This window comes from Lutra lutra, chromosome 2 (genome assembly GCF_902655055.1).
Source record: "Lutra lutra chromosome 2, mLutLut1.2, whole genome shotgun sequence".
Lineage (NCBI taxonomy): Eukaryota > Metazoa > Chordata > Mammalia > Carnivora > Mustelidae > Lutra > Lutra lutra.
This window is the reverse complement of record NC_062279.1, coordinates 187,231,011-187,254,898: the sequence shown is the minus strand read 5'-3', so window position 1 is coordinate 187,254,898 and position 23,888 is coordinate 187,231,011. Positions and strand designations below refer to the sequence as shown.

The following is a 23,888-nucleotide window of genomic DNA, read 5'->3' as shown; positions in this document are numbered from 1 at the left end:
ATAATGAGAGTCCACCACCTTTAGAATAATTCAGAAGTTCAAGTGGCATCCTACACCACCCACAGTCAGGCTGCAGAGGCTACCCCAAATACCCAATTTGTTTCTGAACTATATCATCTCCATGTTACTTCATGCTGATTGGAGGGTCTGATTATATGTACATCTGCCCTTAATTAAAAAAAATAATAAATGTGGCTTGTTTTGTAAACAACAACAATAAAATCTTTCAAAACATGAGATTGTGGTTGTGAGCAGAGAAAAACAAAATATTTTTTGGTGGTAAAACATTTGTGATCAGCTATGTAACTGATATAATGCAACCCCCAAGTCATTCCTGTTAATATCTAGAAACAAGGAAGATACTGTCAATTGGGGGCCGGGGGGAGTCTACATTCTTATTCAGCAGAAGGGATTCATCAATTCAGCATGGCATGAGCCAACTTTCCAGGGAGGATGGCTAGGTGGAGGAAAAAGAAAGCCAGAGTTGCAAACACAACATCTTATGTACCTTAATCTTTGAACACAAGTGAGCTTCTGGCTTCTATCATCACTTGCAAGCCAAGGTTTCTCTCGCTACCTTTTTTCACTAGCTAAATAAAGTTTTTTTAAATGTATTGTTTTATAGACCAATGACAGTTTCCTCATTTATTCCTATTGACATGTTAACTGAGTTGTGACTTCAACAGGAAATAATCTCATTAGCATTTGCTAATTCTTAGTGGAGGTCTATCACCTATCCTCTTCTTTCACTTCTTGTGGATTATGTCAGCACAAATCCACCCTGTCTCTTCATCTTAACACGGTTTCCCCCTTCTTTCACGCCTTCATTACCTCACAATGTGTAGTCAGGGTTCTGGACGGAAACAAAAGAATGTGGTTGAAGGGTTTTCACTCTTGAAAGTTAAGTTTGGGGGCGCCTGGGTGGCTCAGTGGGTTAAGCCGCTGCCTTCGGCTCAGGTTATGATCTCAGAGTCCTGGGATCTAGCCCCCCCGCATCGGGCTTTCTGCTCAGCAGGGAGCCTGCTTCCTCCTCTCTCTCTGCCTGCTTGTGATCTCTCTGTCAAATAAATAAATAAAATCTTAAAAAAAAAAAAAAGAAAGTTAAGTTTGTTTGTTTTTAATGAGGATTACATTGCTGTCCCATGTCTTCATTGATTATTAGTCTCCTATAGTTTGCCAATAGCTCAGAAAGTTTTTGAAATCCTTACCTTGGGTACAGAACAATAAATATACCTTTATGTAGCAGTCATTATGGAAATGATTGCAGGTCTAAACTTTTGGGGTAATACAAACAAGTCTCTCAGTCAAATGCTCTTTTACATTTAACTATGTTGTTTGTGTTTTTTTGTTTTGTTTTAAGATTCTATTTATTTATGTGACAGACAGAGATCACAAGTAGGTAGAGAGGCAGGCAGAGAAAGAGGAGGAAGCAGGCTCCCTGCTAAGCAGAGAGCCTGAGGCGGGGCTCCATCCCACCCTGAGATCATGACCTGAGCTGAAGGCAGGCAGAGGCTTTAACCCACTGAGCCCCCAGGTGCCCCTACATTTAACTATGTTGTTTATATTCAGAAAATATTTTCTTCCATAACAATCAGGCACAGCATATTCCGTTAACAAGATTCTTTTTTTTTTTAAACAAGATTCTTTTCAGATGACAGGAATAAATAATAAAGATAGCATAGTTTTCTCATAGAATCAAGCCAAATTAACCACCCAAATAAAACACTTTCTTCACAGTCTTTTTTTTAAGTATAATACTTATCAGGTATAAACTATTTCACTGTCTAGTTAGGAGAGTTTGCTCACCCAGAATACATTTATTTGCAGTAGTGTGGTATTTTAAGTGGGTACTTGGTAATACTCGGTAAATGTTAGTTCTATCAGCTCTTCTAATTCAGCCACCAAACAGCCTTGAGAAAGTGACATAATTTATCTGAATTTCATTTTCCCTTAGTAAAATCTAGTTGGTTATATCTGCCCTATGAACTTCTCAGGATTCTTGTGAGAAAAATGAAAAATTTTTAACTGCAAAGCATTACATAAAGATAAGGTGGTACTATTTACTTCCTGAAAGCGCTGAGGAGGAAAAACAAACTAGAAAGCATAGCAAATAAACCCAAAAAACTCTAGGGGTGCCTGGGTGGCTCAGTAAGCTGATCATCAGATTTTTGGTTTTGGCTCAGGTCATGAGATCAAGACTCGCATAGGGCACTGAGCTCAGCAGGGAGTCTGCTTCTCCCTCTACCATTACCCACCCTTGCCCATGCTTCCACTCTCTCGCTCTCAAATAAATAAATCTTTAAAAAGAAAAAGAGAGAGAGAGAGCTCTCCTTATCTCAAGGATTGGGGGGGGGAAGAAATCCAAAAACTCTAAATAATAATTGTAAATGTCAAATAATAACAACAAACATGAATGATTTAATCCATTTATTCAAAGAACGGATACAAATAAAATTATTATTATTTACTTCTCATCTAGATGAGCCATTGATATTAATCTTTGGTATTTCTCTTTAATAATTCTACTCTGTTACTTCTTCTAACTCCATTCTTAGCCAAACAAAGAGTAAGCACCAGTTTTCAGGAGGCATCTGTTTTGTTCTCGAAATTTCACTAGTTACTGTACTTGAAATAGAGACAAGGGGAGATGGAGATACAATGACCCGGAGCCTCACACAATCTGGACATGAGATTGTCAATGCAGCATCCCAAGTCCCTTAAAGGTTCAAACCCAGCATATGACATACACCTAGGATTTAGCAAACCAGTAAAACACTGAGTGAATCTGAGGAGAGCTCTCCTGCATCTCAATCTTCTTTCCCCATCTTACTTCTTAATCAATTTATCTCTCATTTCCTTTTTACACAGGAACTGTCATGAAAAAATGGCCTTATGACAAAGAAAAAGCACAGGAACCCCTAAGATAGGCTTTTCCTTCAGATGCCCCAGATGGAGTCCGCCCCATCAGCTAGCTAGTCGGGGAGAATACTACTATCCCTACAGTCTTACCGTTTTCTTGCAATGCCACAGACACCAGGTTCTACGAAAAGAAAAGTAAAAGCAAACATTAGATTTGATAAGAACAAAGATATGATAAAGACAGCATCACAAATCAATAAAAAAGAGACTGTGAAAAGTACCTAGGGGAATGGTTAAGTTAAATATGTCACACCATGTACCAAAATAAATCACAGGTAAATCAAGGAGTTAAATATTTTTTTAATTGAACTGGAGCTAAAATAAGAGAATATCTACTTAATCACTAGATTTTAATCTGAGTCAAAGGTGACAAGATAATACAGGAATAATATAAATTAAAATATTTAAAACTTAAAACTTTTATGTGCCAAAAAGTAAAACCTGAAAAGGAAATGAAAATATTTGGCAGCAAATATGACAAAGTCTTAACAGTCTTGATAACTGAGATTATAAAAGTATAGAGGAATAAGAAAAACACCGAGGTATGTGTCAAAACTTGAATGGACAAAGGAAAGAAATTAAATTCACATATGAAGACATAAACACACATATAAAGATATACAAATAAAAGTTCACTCTTGCTTGTAATTAAAACAATGTAAGTAAAGAATGAGATTTTTTTAAACTATAAAATTAGCAAAAAAAAAAGTTTTGCAGAGGATAATGAAACTAGATGGGTAAGATGAGATGAGTACTCTTTTTGTACTGCTGTGGAAACCTAAACTAGTATACTTTATGAAAAATGATTTGGAAGTATAAGTCAGCAAGGCTGATATCCTTAATGTAATTCTACTTGTAGAAATGTACTCTAAAGAGGCCCCTGGGGGGGCGCCTGGGTGGCTCAGTGGGTTAAGCCACTGCCTTCGGTTCAGGTCATGATCTCAGGGTCCTGGGATCGAGTCCCACATCGGGCTCTCTGCTCGGCAGAGATCCTGCTTCCCTCTCTCTCTCTCTCTGCCTGCCTCTCTGCCTACTTGTGATCTCTCTCTGTCAAATACATAAATAAAATCTTTAAAAAAAAAAAAAAAAAAAGAGGCCCCTGGGAGGCTCAGTCAGTTAAACATCTGCCTTTGGCTCAGGTTATAATTCCAGGGTTCTGGAATCCAGCCCCACATCGGGTTTCCTGCTCAGCAGGGAACCTGCTTCTCTCCCTCCCTCTGCCTCTCCCCAAGCTTGTACCTCTCTTTTTCTCTCAAATAAATAAAATAAAATCTTAAAAAAAAATTATTCCAAGCAAAGCAAAAATCTATGCACAAAAATGTTCATTGTGGTATCAGTGGAAAATTGGATACACCTTAAGTGTCCAAAACAGAACAAATGGTTAAGAAAATTAAAAATCATGGTTCAGGGGCACCTGGATGGCTCAGTTGGTTGAGTGATGGCCCAGTTGGTTGAGTGTCTGACTTCAGCTCAGGTCATGATCTCAGGTCCCTAGATCCAGCCCTGCGTTGGGCTTGCCACTCAGCAGGAAGTCTGCTTCTCCCTCTCCCTCTGCCCCTACCCCTGCTCATACTCTCTCTGTCAAATAAATAAATAAAATCTTTAAAAGAAATCATGTTCCCAGGTGCCTGGGTGGCTCAGTTGGTCAGGTGTCTGACTCTTGATCTTGGCTGGTCTTGATTTCAAGATCATGAGTTCAGGCCCCACACTGGGGCTCAGCATCGAGCCCACTTAAAAAAAATCATGTTTAGTTTTTTGCTAAATGTGGGAGAACATAGATCATAACGGGCCAAGTTATGTAAAGGCCTATTATTAATAGGCCTCATAAGAACAGCTCGTTCCAGTTTTTTCTTGGGAATTTTTAATCACATCTGAGAGTTCTGAAGTACAGCTGCCTACCCTCTGAAGTATTTTAGGTAAAGGAAAGTGGGTGTGCTCGGGTATCAGATAGACATAGCTCAAACCCCAGTTCTGGTACTGAGCCGTACAACCTTTGGCAAACTGCTTAACTTCTCTGAGACCCAGTTTCCCTTTTTAGATAGGAAGGTAACGGGTATGTCTGTATAAAGATTGGTGACATATATGTGAAGTACCCTGCATATTGTAGATGAGTGGTGATCAGAATCATTAGTGACAACTTCAGAGTGTCAATGTGGGAGCACTACAGGAAACACAGCAACTCAGTAGTGACTGGGTTTCTACTATGCGCAGCATGATGCCAGTGTTGAGAGAACAAAAGTGAGTAAGATAAGTTCATCTCTCAAGGAGTTTACAGCATAGTAGTAGATAGGTTACAAACTTAAAAAAAAAAAGATGGAATTTTTGAATTGGGATGTTTTCTATTACTCTACTTTTTTAAAAAGATTTATCTATTTATTTTAGAGAGGAGAGCACAGACAAGTGGGGGGAGGGCCAAGGGAGAGGGAGACAGAGAGAGAGAAGCAGACTCCCCACTGAGTATGGAGTATGGATGCAGAGTCCTGTCTAAAGACCCTAAGACCAACACCTGGACTGGAATCAAGAGTCAGATGCCCAACTGACTGAGCCACCCAGGCGCCCCATCTATTACTCTACCTTTTAAGGCTCACCTGACTCAGACCTAAGGAAAAGGGGAGAGTGGTCTACAAATACTCCCCTAGTGCCCAGTCATCCTGTCACCCATCACAGATGCAACACTTGTTCGTGGATTTTTAGTGTTTCACCAAGCTTGGTCCCAGCTTCTATACACAGGTCAGAGAGTCACTATAACACTGAATCAATCCTAAAAACACTTCTACAAATACTGATAATATGAATGAATAACATTTCTCCCATAGGCAGAGATTGCACTTTTTAATTTTTTTTAAACAGAGGGAGAGAGGAGCAGAGCTCAGAGAGGGAGAGAGAGAATCTCAAGAGGCTCACACCCAGTGCAGAGCCTGATGAAGGGCTCAATCTCATGACCCTGAGATCATGACCTGAGCCAAAATCAAGAGTCGGACACTGAACTGACTGTGTCACCCAGGCACCCCTCGAACTCTTTATTTTAGAAATACTTTTGATGTTATTTTGCCAATTGGTGGGACAGAACAGCTCTCAGGTGGCTAAAGTCCCAAGCAAAGCATTGTTACAACGGTTTCCAAATTTGTCTGCACATTAGACCCACTCTCGGATCTTTTAAAAATTGTGGAGCCTGGGTCACACCCTAGGCCACAATCTTTGGAGATGGAACACGGGCACTGGTATTTTTCAAAGCAGACAATTTTAGGCTCTGCCACAATATTGTTTAATGGGTAAGACTACTGACTCTGAAATCAAACAGGCTGAAACCAAATCCTGCCTCTAACCAGGAGACAGAGGAAAAGCATTTCAGACTGAGGAGATGGCAAGTGTAAAGGTCCTGAGGTGGAATCAAGCAAAAGACACAGGAAGATAGCTGGTCAGGGTGGCTGGAGGGAAGGGAGCAAGCAAGGACAGCAGGATTTGTGGTTGGGCCAGATCCCAGTGAGCCTTGCAGGAGTTAGGCTTTTATTTAAATGCTACCAGAAGGAAGTCCCTAAAGGATTTTGAGCAAAATGATGAACACCAGCCCCCTCTAAGAGATAATCAGAACATTATGGCTGCAGTAGGCCCTTTAAATGTCTGTATTTTATTCTGTATCACACAAACTACACCACTCACGTTGCCACCTACAGCTAAAAAATGCCATGATCCAAGCCATTTGATGGAAAAGACTGCCATCTGCTGGGACAGAACCTCATGAAACCCGCTCTTCCCCGATGGCAATGATGAAGCACTCTCCGCTGTGAGTTCCACTGCAAGCAGAGTAAAGCATTTTGTAATACAGAAGGATGAAATGTCCACTTGGCCCTCCACTCTGCCTCCTAAAGAGCCCACGTTTGAGATGTTCAGCCTCGAGCCCTGGGTTGTACTGAATGGGGTACCACTGACCTACAAAGAAAAGGCAGGAAGCCCCTCTCAGAAGAGATCTAGGGGGCAGGCACAGGAAGAGGGAAGAGAGAGGCAAGCAGGAACTTGAGAGAAATAGAAGAGGTATTTTTGGAGATTAGCTGTCATGAGGATTGGGACTTGGAAAAGTGGTGTCACAACATTTTTAGTAGGTTTCACTCTATGATCGATGGTACAGTTACTTGCCTGTAAGATACTTCAGTAAGATCTACTTTAGTTAGTTTTCAAGGCTCTTTGAAGTAAAATCTGTGCTTGCTCTATGTGCGCTATTGTTTTAGAGATTGGCCGTGAAGCAGTCCACTTCCACATTGGGTATGACAACGTAAACAGACAGTGGGATGTTCTTCGATATGATGTAATAAGCCATGTGATCCATCACTACTGTTTATTCTCCTGGGCACCGCTCCCTGGCACTGTGCTCTCCCCACTGTCTTAGCTCAAGGTCATGGGCAAGAGATAGGAGACTGAGGTTGAGAAGGCAGAGGCAGAAAGGACAAGTCCTTCCATCTGGTGAAACAACAGCAGCAACGGAAACCAGGGACTTCCTTGCAAACTAGAGCTCAAAACTGTTACATTCTCCAGCTAACTATGAAGCTGTGCCTCTTCTCACATGTACACTTTTGTGACCTTTTTTCTCTTATTTCAAATCTATTTTTCATGTTCTTTTTTACCCAATTTCATCTATGTGAAGACAGCACTGGCAACTTGGGTAGCTGCTAAGAAAGCTGGATGTATAAATCACGCCAAACATCAGTATAAATTCTGAACAGATCAAAGATTTAAATGTTTTTAGGAAAAAAAGATTATAAAAGAAAACACATGGGAAATTCCTTCATAACCTAAAAGTGGAAAAAGGCCTTTCTAATTATGATTCCAAACAGAAGCCATAAAAGAAATGATTGACAAATTTTACCATAAAAATATTTTTGTAGCAGAATAAAATGAAATAAAAACAAGTGAAAACAAGGAGACCAACAAACAAACAGAAAAAAAAAAAAAATGCCCAGGTCATACATATCCTAGACAAACAGCTAATCTCCTTGTAAGTAAGAAAAATACCTAGCAAGTCAAAGGGAATTAGGCAAAGGACATGAAAAAATATGTATCAAAAAGGATGCTTAATGTTATCCACATAGTAAGATAAATGTAAATTAAAACTTAATTGACACACTAGTTTTTTATCAATTAAATTTTTAAAAAGCCAGAAATTCAACCACACACTACAACGGTGAGTCTATAAGAGAACAGACACTTTCATTGCCACTTTCATTGGGCGTATGAAATGCATCGACTCCCATAAAAGGCCATTTTCTTAAATCAAAGTTCCTGGTGTGGGGCATCTGGGTGGCTCAGATGGTTAACTGTCTGTATTCGGCTCGGGTCATGAACCCAGGGTCCTGGGATTGAGCCCCGCATTGGGGTCCCTGCTCAGCGGGGAGTCTGCCTCTCTGCCTCTGACTCTCTCCCCTGCTCATGCTCTCTCTCTCAAATGAATAAATAAAATCTTTAAAAAAAAAAAGTTCCAGGTGTGTTTACCCTCCAGTAACCCACTTCTGGAAATTTATTCTAAAGGCACACCTGCATGATGTGTACTAAATGACATCATGTACACGTTTATCTATTACAACATTGCCCGTAATAACAGCAACATCCTGGAAAAAATGAGGTGTTAAACTTGTAGTGGCACAACTGTGCCATAAAATATGAAGCATTGGATTTTTTTTTTTAAATGAGGAAACTCCCTATGTAGTTATTTGGGAAGTTATACTGTCAAGTGAAGAAGAGGATAGCATGTGCTACTCTTTGGTAAGAAAGGAGGAACACATACATAAGCTTGTACAGTATTTTCTTGTATTTATATAAAGATGCATAGAAATGAATGAAAGTGGCTACTTGTAAAAGGGGACAGAGGGACAGAGTAGGAAAGCAGCATTTCCTTGTAGTCTTTTTTTTTTTTTTAAGACTTTATTTATTTGACAGAAAGAGACACAGCAAGAGAGGGAACACAAGCAGGGGGAGTGGGTGAGGGAGAAGCAGGTTTCCCATCAAGCAGGGAGCCCGATGCAGGGCTTGATCCCAGAACCCTGGGATCATGATCTGAGCCAAAGGTAGCTGCTTCAGGGACTGAGTCACCCAGGCACCCCTCCTTGTAGTCTTTTAAGATTGTTTTGGTTTTTTCATCATGTAAATGTCTTACAAATTTCAAAACAGTTTTAAATTAAAAGTTTACTCAATATGATTTCCCTCCATACTCCCACTCTTGCCTGAGATTCTTTCTTTTAAATCACCTCCCTAATCCCTTATAAATCCAAATTAAAGGGAGCCTGGGTGGCTCAGTCAGCTAAGTACATCAGACTCAAAGCTCATCAAAGCTCAGGTCTTCATCTAAGAGCCCACACTGGGCTCCAGACTGGGCATGTAGCCTAAATAAATAAATAAATAAATAAACAAATAAAACCCAAATGAAGTACTCTTAGTTCTGTATACTTTGAGAGTAAATATTTAATCTTTATTTCAGCCTATTTTATGTAAGTACCTTAAATGAATACTTTGGTCCTATTTTTTTCTGAGTCTTTCTTCTCCATTAAAAGTAGAGGTTAGTATTGCCATTCAACTCAGGAAATTAAGTGATTGTGCTGTGGGATACTCCAATCTGCTTTACTCTGTATGCTATGTGGATGTGTTATTGTTACAGATGTGTTCAGCCTCCCCAACCACACTGACAGTCCTTCAAGGATGGGATCCTTGTCTTACTCATCTAAGGCTCAGTGTCTACACCCTGAACATAGTAAGTACTCTATAAATTTCAAGAGGGACACTAAAGATTAGGTGATGATACACTAGTCAGGTGATAGATGATGGGCCCTATCCTATAATATACATTTTTAAAATATACACACAACCAAACTGCCATGTGTCAGTCATCTTTACAGCCCCACAGGGCACAAAGAGTACCTTAGCAGATGTGTGACAAATGTTTGTTGGAGGAAGGAATCTTATTGAGCAGAAGCAAGGTGACATGCTAACTAAACATTTCCTAATATTTACATGATTTTATATAAATATTGTATAAATATGCTGGACATTTATTAAGCTTTACTGAGGGAATTAATGTAAAGATAGGATTTTTAACCAACTGAGCCACACAGGCACCCAGTAAAGATGGGATTTTTAACAAGGAAAATCTAAAATCTAAAAAACAAATGGGTAAGATAAGAAATTTTAAAGCAGTATTTTCTAGGGGCACCTGAGTGGCTCAGTCATTAAGCGTCTGCCTTCGGCCCAGGTCATGATCCCAGCGTCCTGGGATTGAGCCCCACATCCCGCCCCCTGTTCGTCAGGAAGCCTGCTTCTCCCTCTCCCACTCACCCTGCTTGTATTCCCTCTCTCACTGTGTCTCTCTCTGTCAAATAAATAAATAAAATCTTAAAAAAAAAAACAGTATTTTCTAAAGCCAAGTCTGAAAACTTTTGAGAGTCTCATCATAAAGCTACTTCTGAGAGGGTTTCTACAGACATCACGAGCAGGGAAGGCCCTCTAAGACTAGGCTTTCCCACCTTTTTAAAATGTGGACTGGCAGAGAAAGACCAATAACATATGATTTCATTCATATTTGGAATGTGAGAAACAAAACAAATGAACATGGGGTGGGAAGAGAGAGGAAAACCATAAAACAGACTCTTAACTATAGAGAACAAACTGCTGGTTACCAGAGGGGAGATGGGTGGGGGATGGGTGAAATAGGTGATGGGGATTAATGAGTGCACTTGTGAAGAGCTCCTGGTATTGTATGGAAGTGCTGAGTCACTAAATTCTACACCTGAAACTAATATTACACTATTTGTTAACTAACTGGAATTTATTTTTTTAAAAGATTTACAAAAATTTTTTTAAAGATTTTATTTATTGGGGCACCTGGGTGGCTGAGTGGGGTAAAGCCTCTGCCTTCAGCTCAGGTCATGATCCCAGGGTCCTGGGATTGAGCCCCCGCATTGGGCTCTCTGCTCAGCAGGGAGCCTTCTTCCCCCTCTCTCTGCCTGCCTCTCTGCCTACTTGTGATCTGTCAAATAAATAAAATCTTTAAAAAATATATTTACTTATTTGAGAGAGAGAGAGAGCATGAGAGGAGAGAGGTCAGCGGGAGAAGCAGACTCCCTGCTGAGCAGGGCCCAATGTAGGACTCTATCCCGGGACTCCAGGATCATGACCTGAGCCGAAGGCAGCCGCCCAACAGAGCCACCCAGGCGCCCTTAAAAAAATTTTTTTAAGGGCGCCTGGGTGGCTCTGTGTAGGTTAATAAGCCTCTGCCTTTGGCTCAGGTCTTGATCTCAGGGTCCTGGGATCGAGTCCCGCATCGGGCTCTCTGCTTGGCAGGGAGCCTGCTTTCTCCCTTTCTCTCTGCCTGCCTCTCTGCCTACTTGTGATCTCTCTCTGTCAAATAAATAAATAAAATCTTAAAAAAAAATAAAAAATAAAAAATAAAAAAATAAAAAATAAATAAAAATAAAAAAATTTAAAAAAAAAATTTTTTAAGTAATCACTACACCCAATGTGGGGCTCAAACCCACAACCCAGAGATCAAGAGTCACACACTCCACCAACTGAGCCAGCCAGACACCCCATAACTAACTGGAGTTTAAATAAAAACTTGGGGGGGTGCCTGGGTGGCTCAGTGGGTTAAAGCCTCTGCCTTCAGCTTAGGTCGTGATCCCAGGGTCTTGGGATCCAGCCCCGTATCAGGCTCTCTGCTCTGCAGGGAGCCTGTTTCCTCCTCTCTCTCTGCCTGCCTCTCTGCCTAGTTGTGATTTCTCTCTGTCAAATAAATAAAATTTTTAAAAAAAATAAAAACTTGGAAGACAGAGAGACAGATAAATTAATTAATTAATTAATTAAAAAGAAGAAAGAAAATAAAAATGTGGACTGGGACCTGAATAGGAAATAATCATGAGACAATTATGGAAAAATAATAACCATCTAGGGAGAGGAAACCACAAATACAGATTCTGAAGCAGGGACAAATATGGAATTGGCCTTTTAGAGAACAGAAAAGAAGCCAGTATGACTGGGGCAGAGTAAGCAGGCAGGAATGGAAGGGAGGGAGGTCAGAGGGCCCACAGAATTCTATAGACTCCTGCAAAGGTCTGGTTTATCCTAAGAGCAATGGGAAGCCACAGACAGGATTATATAGTAAGGGTGGCATCCTTACTTTATAAAATATCATCCAGTTTGATCAGGCCCCCAAAAATCCACTATTGCTCCCTAACTCCCCTTCCTTCACCTTCAAATCAAATGCATCCAATGCAAGTTGTTACTTTTTCTATTTCTTGAATTCATTCATTTCCATAGGTACACCCTCACCCTGATTATAGCCATTTCTCATCTGGATTTCTAGATGAGGTTCTCAAGTAGTCTCCCTGATTCTGTGTGTTTCCCCTGAAATCTATTTGCCATTTTCTGGAAGCATTCAGTTGGAGGAATAAGGGAGGAACAAGACTGGGAGAAAATCAAGACTTCTATCTCAAAGTATATTATTTTTGTGATGCCTATGATATATCCATGGAGATGTCCACTAGGCAGTTTGAATACATGAGTGTGGGACTCAGGAAAGAGAGTAGAGCTGGAATATGTAAATTTAGGAGGCAGAAGTACAGACATGCTATTTATTATTATTATTATTTTTTTTTTTTATTTGACAGATAGATCACAAGCAGGCAGAGAGGCAGGCAGAGAGAGAGGAGGAAGCAGGCTCCCTGCTGAGCAGAGAGCCCGATGCGGGGCTCGATCCCAGGACTCTGAGATCATGACCTGATCCGAAGGCAGTGGCTTAACCCACTGAGCCACCCAGGCGCCCCGAGACATGCTATTTAAAGCTGTTAAGTGTACATATGATAGCCAGCGAGGGAAAAGTGGGGAAAAAAAAAAAAAAAAAGGAAAGGGGTCAGAATGGCGCTCCTTAAGAGTTCAGGAAAATAGGGAGGGCTCAGCAAATGAGCCCAAGAAGCAAACAGTCACATAGATGATAAACTGAGGGACTGTTGTGTCACAGAGGTCAAGATTAAGAGGTATATGTGTCAAGAAGGGCGTGGTCAATTGTATTAAATGCCGCCCAGAGGTCAAATAAGATAAACATACTAACACCACTACTGATAATGGCTAACATCTACTAAGCACCTACCAGTACCACAATCTGCCTCTAAATGTTTCACAGGTATTAACTCAATTAATTTTCTTAACAACCCTAAGGACAGAGAAGGAACCATTGCACTTGGTGACAGAGACTGAATGAAGAAATCGTTCATTCAACTATAATTGCTAAGTCCTAACTTGTTCCATGCACTACTTGAGGCATTGAGGATGAAACAGTGGAAAAGGTTTTGCCCTCTGTGAGCTAAACAGTAAACAAACAGACACATAATATTGTACAGTCAGTAAGACAAGTACTTTAAAGAAAAGGAGCAGGCTAGGGAGTGTTCTTTTTGATAGAGTGATCTGGTATATCTTCATAAGGAGACAAATACTTGAGGGAAGGGTGTCCTGGCAGAAGAAAAGTCAAATGAAATGACTGTGAGGTGGGAGCAAGGAGGCCCATGTGGTTGGAGAGTAGAGATGGTGGGACATTTGAATGGGGAGGCAGGTAGGGGCCAGATCATGTGGGGCATTGCAGGGCTGCTGAGGACTTTAGATTACCAACCATGTGAGATGAGAACCCCCTCTCGACGAATGATGGCAGGAGAGTTGCATATAATTAATTTATGTTCTAAGACCCATGACGGCTGTTTGAACAATAAACTGGAGTGGGGCGGGGGAATGGGGCAAGAGTAGAAGCAAGAGCAAGCTGAAAGCTACTGTAGTGGATCAAGCAAGAGATGATAGTGGCTTATAAAGATGATGAAGCTTTAGGGGCGCCTGGGGGGCCCAGTGGGTTAAGCCTCTGCCTTTGGCCCAGGTCATGATCTTGGGGTCCTGGGATAGAGCCCTGCATCGGGCTCTCTGCTCAGCAGGGAACCTGCTTCCCCCCCTCTCTCTCTGCCTATTTGTGATCTGTCAAATAAATAAAATCTTTTAAAAAAAGAAAGATGATGAAGTTTTAGATGTTGATAAGTGTTCAGTCACGATATAGCTCAAAATTGAGGACACATTCAATTTTACATGCCCACTAAGTACTCAAGTGGGGATATTAAATAGACAATTGGTTAGAAAACTCTGGAACTCAAGGGAAAATTTTGAGAAGTTACCAGCATACAACTAAACCATGGAAGTGAGGACGTTGCCTAGGGAACAAGGAAAGTTCTAAAGAATCTGAGAAAACGAGCCATCTCTCACTTCAACCTAGAGGCTGGGAAGAGAAGTTCCTGACTCAAAGAAAACTGAATCAGATAAAACTGATGAGATAGGAAGACAATGAAGGCAAGTAAAGAAGGACTTCCAAGAAAGAGGGAGTGAATGTGTCAAATGAGTAAGATGAGGATGAAGAATTAACCATTGATTTTGGCAAAGCAGAGGTCATTATGACCTCAACAAGAGCAACTTCAGCCAAGTTAGAGATAAATGTTAAAGTGGTTCTTAAGAGAATGAGAAGTGAGGATATGGAAATAATAACAACTGTTTTTGAGGAATTTTTCTCTAAGGAGTAGCAGAAAAATAGGAGTGGTACATGGAGGGGCACATGGGATTAAGGGAGGGTGTTTTGTTTAAAGATGGGAATTACTGCTGCATGTTCATGTGCTGAATGACCTAGCAGAGAAAATAAAATGATGCTAATTTTAGGAGCAAAGAGCTTAAAGTTAGATAGGATGGGATCCAACATACAGGTTGAGAGAATGGCATAGCAATAAAGAGTTCATCCATCAACAGGAGAAAAGGCAGACTATATATGTACAGATGCTTGTAATTTGATAGATTCTATGTTGGAAAATGAGTTGACAGGAGAAATGTAGTATGTTTGCCAAGCAGCATTGAGAGCCCACTTGAATTTCAAAGTCATTAATTTAAAATCAGTCAGCAGGACACCTGGGTGGCTCAGTTGTTAAGGGTCTGCCTTCCGGTCCTGATCCCCCACCCCCCACTCCTGGGATTAAGCTCCACATATTAAGCCCTGCGTTGGGCTCCCTGCTCGGTGGGATGCCTGCTTCCTCTCTCACTCCCCCTGCTTGTGTTCCCTCTCTCACGTGTCTGTCAAATAAATGAATAAAACCTTTAAAACAATTCAAAAATAAAAAAATAAAATCAGCATAGTTGTTTTTCTCTTGTCATTGCTTTTCAAGTGCAGGCAAGAACTGAATTAACTGGGCAAGAATGACAGAGGGAAACAAGGGAGGTAAGCATATTTGCAAGGGAGTGATTCCATTAGTGGACCATGGACTATCAAGTGAGTAAAGGGAGACGGCAGGCAAAAGGTGGTGATACATAATGAAAGTTTAACAGCATCAGTAGGTTAAAAGTCATCCTGAAGCTGAAGAATTGAAAGAGGGGGTATACAAGGAGGAGTGAGTGAGTTGGAAAGATAGGGCAGGGTTAGAGATTAGAGCCGTTGACATAGAAATTTTGGAAACAGCATAGCAATTGACATTACAAAGGCTAGAGAAGTAGATGCCCAAGATGGGGTGAAGGACACCATCATTCAAAGTGAGGAGGTCAAAGAACTGAGAAGCCAAGTGAATCATCCATATGGATACTGAAACCTCCATGCATGGTAACAGGGTTGTTGGTGGAGAGAAAGGCAGTAAATCAGAGCATTTTCAGTGGAGTGGAGGGAAAAGAAAGCTAACTAGGTTTGAGGAGAGAATAAGGAGTGGGAAAATGGGAGTGAGTATAGACAACTTTTTGGACAAGTTTTGCAATGAAAGAACGGAAAAATGATGGCTATGGTGGGAGGAGGAGGGGTCTGAAGAAGACATGGGATCAAGGGTTTTTTCAAGATGAAAGGTTCTTGAGAATATGTTTATAGAGTATAAGTGAGCATTCATGGGACTGATGCATTCAAAATGGAGAAATTAAATCTGTAGGAGAGAAGGGGGATGATGGCAAGAACAAAATTCTTCAGGAGACAAAAGCAAAATCCAAAGCAGAGTGGAGGACTTTGCTTTTCACAGAAAAAGGCACAATTGTTCTTTGAAATATGTAAAAAGAACACATAGGTGTATATTTGGGTAAAGAAATAGATTAGTGGGTAAGAAAATAAGAGAGCTCAGGGTGCCTGGGTGGCTCAGTTGGTTAAGGGTCTACCTTCAGCTCAGGTCATGGTCCCAGGGATACCTGAGACCATGGGATAGAGCCCTGCATGTGTTTCCCCACTCAGTAGGGTGCCTGCTACTCCCTCTCCCTCTGCTGCTCCCCCTGCTTGTCCTCTCTCTCTGTGTCAAATAAATTTTTTAAAAAAAGAAAAGATGAGAGCTCATGACTGTTTCTATTTCCTCAATAAAATAGGAGACAGTCTTTAGCTGTTTTGGGGGGTTGAAAGTGTAATATTTGGAGGAGAGTAAAGAGGACAGTTACTTATCTTCTCAGAGATTAGGAGAATTTACCAGATGAATAAAGTGGGCTAGCTAGGAAGTATCAAGCAACCAGTAAGATGTGTGGTCAAGAAATTGAAGTAAAAGAAACCGTATCATTGTGGGATTTTGTTCAGTAAGAGTCAGCTGCTCACGAGCAGGCAGAGGATGGATGGATAGGTTTAACCAGGGTTGGGGTTTTGGAGAAATATGGTGAGTAGCCAGAGTCAACAGACAAACCACAAAATGGAGGTTGATAAAGAGGAGCCAAGGAAAACATGAGATTAAAAGTGGTCAGCTGAGGTACTGGAAGCCCAATGTGGACAAAGAATTGTTTAGGGTGGGATCATCAATGAAAAGTCCCAAGTGAACCAATGTGGTTAGAGCAAGGTATATTTATACCCAAGACCCACTAGCCCTCTAAGGTATCTTGTGAACTTGTTGAGGACCGTAAACATTTAGCAAGTACACTTTGAATTCCTGCTCAATGAGTGTTTTGTTCCTACAACTTTAATAATGTAATATCTAGCATTTATTGAGTGCCGCTAAGTGCCAAACACTGACAAAAATATCCTCCCTTCAAGGATGCCTCCCTTTAATTGGGGAGAAAGCATCTTAAGTACTGTAACAGAGATAATGTTCAAAGTGGCAACCCAGAGTAAATGCAATGACTAACTATAGGAAAGAATCAAGAAGAGCTTCAAAAAGAAGTTACAGTGATTAATCAAGGACAGCTAGGAGGTCATCAGGAGAAGAGAGGAGAGAGTGAAGAAATTCAGTTTCTCTCATTTACCAAAGTCCTCAGTTACCCATCAGAGTCACATATGATCCAAAGATAGATGACTGCAAAGCAGTAGGTAAATGACCCCAAAATTATCTTTCTTCAAAGTGAGCTCTTGCACGCAACCATTCACATTCGGACTCCAGTTCCAGACAGGGTGGGGTGGCGGGGTGCCTCGGGAGGGGCCCCCACACCTACCGCTCAGGGAAGATGGCGGGATCTTCGGCGGGAACCTAGTCACCAGAGAAGGGGAGATCACCATGGCGGCAGCTCTGGGAAGCAACTGGACTTCGTTGGGCTTGTGGAGCTCTCGGGGAGCATGGGACTCCTGGGGTTTACGGGGCTCACGGAGCTTACGGGGCTTGCGGGGTGCTTGAGGCTCGTAGGCTCTGTGGAACTCATAGGGTTCGTGGGGCTCATAGGGCTTGTGGAGCTCATAGGACGCGTGGGGTTCAGATGTCTCCTCGGGCTCATCAAACTTGTCCCATTGGTCTCGGGGGCTCTGCTTGCTGGCCTCTTCCGGCTCCTCCGGTTCCTCAGATTCCTCCGGCTCCTCAGGCCCCTCAAGCTTGTGCGCCTCCAGGAGCCTCAGTACTAAGGGCTTCCGACGGGCTTCGGAGGGAGCGGATATTTTTCTCGCGCCACGCCCATCCGGAAAGGCAGAGGAGTCTAAAAACTCCTCGTCCTCCATTAGTGCTTAGAAGCTCCAGCTGCGCACCGCGCTGATCGTCGAGGCGGGGCGCAGGAGCGCTCTGTGTCTTCTGCGGGGCAGAAGGGTACGCCCCGCCCCACCCCGCCCCACCCCAACCCCACCCCGCCCCACCCCAAGCAGCGGGGTCTGGGGCCCTGCTCGCACTTTCTCCGGTTGCCAAGGGAACGCGTCTCGCTCTAGGTGCCCGCCGTCGCAAAGGAACAGGCAGGCTCCTGACCTAGCTGTTCCTTTGTCATCAGAGCTGACCACTCTGGAGGGCTTCCCGTTACCCAGGCCTTGGGGACAACATAGCAGCTTTCGGTCTAGTTATGGCACCGCTCAGACAGCAGAACCAGGTCCCTGTTGGGTTTAGAGGGTCTGTGACACCGGTTCTCCAGAGGCCTTTGTTCCTTAACCGTGCTGGGAGGGGTAATATTCTAAGGCCCTGGATCACTAAGATTGACTGCCATCAGTTTCTAATAAATGCACAACAGTCATAATGTGGGTGTGAGAGATGGGCGACACCAACATATCATCTGGTCCAAACTTAATATTCAGGAAAAATCTCAAATTCAGATTTTTTTTTTAAGATTTTATTTATTTGACAGAGATCACAAGTAGGCAGAGAGGCAGGCAGAGAGAGGAGGAGGCAGACTCCCCACTGAGCAGAGAGCGGATGCGGGGCTCAATTCCAGGACACTGAGATCATGACCTGAAGTGAAGGTAGAGGCTTCAACCCACTGAGCCACCCAGGCACCCCTCAAATTCAGATTTTTAAAGTTTTCTTCTCATGAAGTTCTACACACAGTCACAGAGAAACACGGGATTACAAGAATAAGACGTTCATCCACAACTTGTGTTTCGTTACAGGGCACCTGTCTACTAAGTGCACTATAAATCATTGTTTTTCATAAACCCTGTAATTATCATTGTATTTAAGTATAAGATTATGGTATGTGCTATGGTGAGAATACATACATACATATGTACAAGCTTATACAATTGTATTTAAATACAATATACCAGAATTGCCCTGTACCTGGCAAACTCCCCCTGCCCTTTAAATCATTATTAGACTAAGAGATTTTAAAAGGTAAGTCATCTGGCCCTCTCCCAATCTGGAGGAGTGCTTTCAGCCAATTTTCATGGCCATGATGATATGGTAGAGGAGAAAAGAAGTGGGAGGGTTTCCCTGACGTGGGGTTTTTGTTTTTGGTAGAAGACACTAGAGGTGTTCAAGAATAAGTAATCTGTCCAAGTACATGATGAACCCAAGTACACTTTTTGCACACTATGGGTATTGCTTGGACATACTCTGTCTCACAGATGCAAAAAGTTAGAAATATTTGGGTTGTGGATGTCATCTAGAAGAATGAGAAGAGAGTGACATACTTGAATCAGAAATCTGCTCCCTCAGACATGATATAAACATGTGCAGTACTGTATGGAAATTCAAGAATTATATCCCAAATACTTGGAGAAATGAGAAATAAAGTGTTTTAACTCAACACGTGAATAATGAGGCAAGAGTTCTGTAAATTCACCTTAAAAAGGCACTCCCAAATCTGTACTAGTCCACCACTAAATGGAATGCCTTCAAATATCATATCCTAGTGGTTATGTCTGTTCAAAAATTGCAGAGGAGAGAGCGCAAAGGCAACAGACTGCAAACGTTACATACGGCCAGTTCTTCAGGCCTTCTCGAGATGGATCTGTGACCTGATGCCACCACCATACATCAACAGATCCATGCTCACCAGGCACCTTTCTGACCTGACCCAGCTTCGCAGGGATTTCGATTACCAGGAGAGATTAGGATCACACAGAATTAATTCTGGTCCATATCACAGTTACCTATTTGCATTCTGATTTTATACACCAATCTCATGAAACTGACTTACATCTTTCCCAGGAGAAATTTAGGAATCAATCTGGACTCTCTCTTTCCCTCACCCTTCACCCTACCTCCGCTACACCAGCAACTCAAGTTCATCCTTCAAAGGTGTTTTTAATCCATTCTTTTCTTTCCATGTCCTTTTAGCAATTCCAGTCCCAGGCCACAATCATGTCTCTGGATTCTGAAGTGCCCTCAAACTGGTGGAATGACAATCATGACCCTCCAAACGATTTAGAATAAATCTCAAGCTTTGCACCACAAGATGCCCCAGGATCTTGGTCTTTGCCTCTCTCTCTCCAGTCTACTGCGGGCTTGCCCCACCCCTGCTGTCTACATTCCAGCCTCCTCAGTCTTCTCTAACATATCAAACAAACTCTTTCCCATTTCAGCATCTCACTACACCTGTCCCCACTGCCTGGAGCCCACTCCTCCCTTTCTTCACATACTGGCTCTTTTCTATCCTTTAGGGCTTGGCTTAAATATCACCCACTCAAGTCTTTCCAACCCACAGTAATTTTAAAAATGTTTCTGCCATTACTTTCTATCTCAGATCCTTGCCTCAACACAATTTATAATTATTTCATCTGCTTTTTTGTTTTTGTGTGTGCCTCCATAGCTAGAATATAAGCTCCTTGATGACAGGGACAGTCTCTGTCCTGGTAGTTGGTACATGCTCAGTGCTAAGTAGAGTGGACAGCTGTGAACAGCTATCATTCTCTCTGTTGTTTTCCTGCCTAGAATCCCTTCCTCCTTCTTCTAAAAGTAGAACCCATTCTTTCTGTGGGGAACTCATTCCACACGGTTGAGGGGGTTAATCCTGCCCCCCACCCCACCACCAGGTCTGGGCAATTTGGCAACAGGGATTGGTACAGAGATCAATATGTGAGTTCAGCAGAACCAGTCTCCCCTCCATGAGATTTGCTGGATGGCTGTATTAAAAGAGAGGATCCAGGGGCGCCTGGGTGGCTCAGTGAGTTGAAGCCTCTGCCTTCGGCTCGGGTCATGGTCTCAGGGTCCTGGGATCGTGTCCCACATCAGGATCTCTGCTCAGCGGGGAGCCTGCTTCCTCCTCTCTCTGCCTTCCTCTCTGCCTACTTCTGATCTGTCTCTGTCAAAGAAATAAATAAAATCTTTTAAAAAAAATTAAAAAAAAAATAAAAGAGAGGATCCATTTTACCCTGGGATCATGAGCTATATGGATGTTGTAGGCCTAGTGTTGAGAGCAGTTCCTTGCAGAGGGAATCTGAGAATGAAGCCAAAGAGAAGTTAGCAGGACCAGGAGATGGAGAGACAGCCTTGTTATCTCCGAACTCCTGAATCTGCCCATCCCTTAGATTTCCAGTATATTGAGCCCCTCCCAAAATGCCTTTTTTTGGCACACACAAATCTAAGTTGAATTTCCATCATTTTAACTGCAAGAGTTCTGGCATATAGTTGATGGTCAATAAATGTTGACTAAATCAATAAGTGAAAAGACAGATTCATTCTTAGTGTGCTAACTACACTCAAAGTTTCTGAGCCTGGGAAGCTGGCAATGGTCATTATTCTAAGGTAATGAATGCCACTGATGAGGCCCTATTGGAAAACCGGCAGCCAATCAAGCAGCCTCTTCGACAACCTGTCTTGGCTGAGTGTCATTTCAATAGGAACGCTTTTGTCATATACTTCCCTTGCTAGCCGGAGAGCATCTCACGTCCCTGCTTTTTTTTTTTTTTTAAAGATTTTATTTCTTTATTTGACAGAGAGAGAGACAGCGAGAGCAAGAACACAAGCAGGGGGAGTGGGAGAAGGAGAAGCAGGCTTCCTGCTGAGCCAGGAGCCCGATGTGGGGCTTGATCCCAGGACCCTGGGATCATGATGTGAGCAGAAGGCAGATGCTTAACGTCTGAGGCACCCAGGCGCCCCTCAAGTCCCTGCTTTAATCATCCTTAGCATCAAGCAGCCACCGTCATGTCGCCATTCAATAGCTCTTCACTGAGGGAAAAAACTCCAGCCACAACAGTTATTACCAAAATGCAGAAGCTAAAATCAGAGTGTGACAAAAACAAGACTGAACAGAGTTATCACTCCCTATCCAAAAAGCTTTTGGCATCACCTTTGAAATAAGTATCCAGGAACTTATATATACCCACAACTACCTTAGAAAATCTAAAGAAGAGATAGAATCAGAGTTCGGGGCTGGGAGTAGTCTGCATTTGATTTAATCCTTTTCCAGAGTGAACACCAAGACACAATATGGTTAAGGGATTTGTCCAAAGGGCGGTACTTGGCAATCTTTAGGGCTGAGACTGAAATCCAGGGTTTCTGACAATCCTGAATCACTGGGCGATCCAGCTTCCATAGGGCAGATAAAGGAAGGTCTGACTGACCTTAGAAACCCAAGTGGCTGTTGTGATGTGATACTATTCAACATTATTCTGCAACTCTGAAGGTGAGAAAGTCAGTAACCTTGAAGTATCACTCTAACATCTCATCTCTCAGAGGGCAATTAACATCTTGCACATAAATGCCTAAGTTTAAGTATGTTTTATTTCAATCCAATACTAGATAGTGGAGGTTATGTGCTAATATTCAAAGGGGTAATCATCTTCACTAAATTTGTTTTTTTATTTTGCCACAAATCCCAAATTTTAAAAGGAAGGATTTGCAGAACAAATCCTTTTATCAGGGGCGCCTGGGTATCTCAGTCAGTTAGGCATGGTCTACTCAGGTCATGATCCAGTAGTCCTGGGATCTATCCCGGTGTCGGGTTCCCTGCTCAGCAGGGAGTCTGCTTCTTTCTCTGCCCCTCCCCATCTCCATGCTCAATATCTTTCTCAAATAGATAAATAAATAAATATTAAAAAATAAAAAAGAAATAGGGGCACTGGATGGCTCAGTCAGTGAAGTGTCTGCCTTCGGCTCAGGTCATGATCCCAGAGTCCTGGGATCAAGCCCCACATTGGGATCCCTGCTCAGCAGAGAGCCTGCTTCTGGCTCCCCATCTGCCTGCCACTCCCCCTGCTTATGCTCTCTCTCTCTATGCCAAATACATAAATAAAATCTTTTTTAAAAAGAATTAAATAGAAATAGAAGTTTTAATTTTACCTTCACTTATTTCTTTTCCAGTACTCTTCCTTTAATTAAGTAGATGTGAAATTCTGACCTCTACAATTTTCCTTCTCTCTGAATAACTTCTTTTAAACATTTCTTGCAAGGCAGGTCTATTGGCAACAAATTTCCTTGATTTTTTTTTCCTTTTTTTTTTTTAAGATTTTATTTATTTTTGACAGAGATCAAAATCAGGCAAAGAGGCAGGCAGACAGAGAGAGAGAGAGGAGGAAGCAGGCTCCCCGCCGAGCAGAGAGCCCGATATAGGGCTCGATCCCAGGACTCCAGGATCATGACCCAAGCCGAAGGCAGAGGCCTTAACCCACTGAGCCACCCAGGTGCCCCCCTTGATTTTTTTTCGTTTGAGAAAGTCTTCTTTACTTTTGAGGATAATTTTACAAAGTATAGAATTCTAGGTTGGTGGGTTTTCTCTCTCAACACATTAAATGTTTCACTCGCTCTCTTCTTGCATAGTTTCTGAGAAGAAGTACAATGTAATTATCTTTATTTCTCTATAGGTGGTTTTTTTCTTATCTTTAATTTTCTGCAGCTTAAAAATGATACCTCTATGTGTAATTTGGGGGCATTTATCCTGACTGATGTTCTGGACCTTCTGGGATCTGTAGTTTGATGCCTAGCATTAATTTGGGGAAATCTGCACACTCATTATAGTTTCAAATGTTTCTTCTATCTCTTTTTTTCTTTTTGCTCCCCCGATATTCCCTTTACATGCATCTTACATTTTTCATAGTTGTCCTACAGTCCCTAGATATTCTGTTCTGAGTTGTTTTTTGTTTTTTTTTCCCCTGATGTTGCATATGGTTCTGATGTCTCTTCTGTGTGTTTGTTTTTTGTTTTGTTTTGTTTTTTATTAAGTATGCTCCACTTCCAGCACAGAGCCCAATGCAAGGTTTGAGTTCATAACCCTGAGATCAAGACCCAAGCTGAGATCAAGAGTCAGACAGTCAACCAACCATCCCACTGGCTTTATGTAAGTTTTATAATTTTTCCCTGATAGCCAAGCATGATGTACTAAGTAAAAGAAACTGCTATAAACAGACCTTCAGTAAT

General features: G+C 42.0%; 1 protein-coding gene across 4 annotated transcripts in view; it reads right to left on the bottom strand.

The window, feature by feature from the left end:
• Nucleotides 1-17,928, bottom strand: part of THEGL (theg spermatid protein like) — a 50,818-nt gene extending 32,890 nt beyond the window's left edge. For all 4 annotated transcript variants that reach the window (XM_047719384.1, XM_047719381.1, XM_047719382.1 and 1 more), the window contains exons 1-2: nucleotides 17,338-17,928; nucleotides 3,010-3,040 (exon numbers count right to left, since the gene is read on the bottom strand). In XM_047719384.1, the coding sequence (XP_047575340.1) occupies nucleotides 3,010-3,040; nucleotides 17,338-17,830 (524 nt within the window). In that variant the 5' untranslated portion in view covers nucleotides 17,831-17,928. The remainder of the gene's footprint in view (nucleotides 1-3,009; nucleotides 3,041-17,337) is intronic.
• Nucleotides 17,929-23,888: the final 5,960 nt, after the last annotated feature.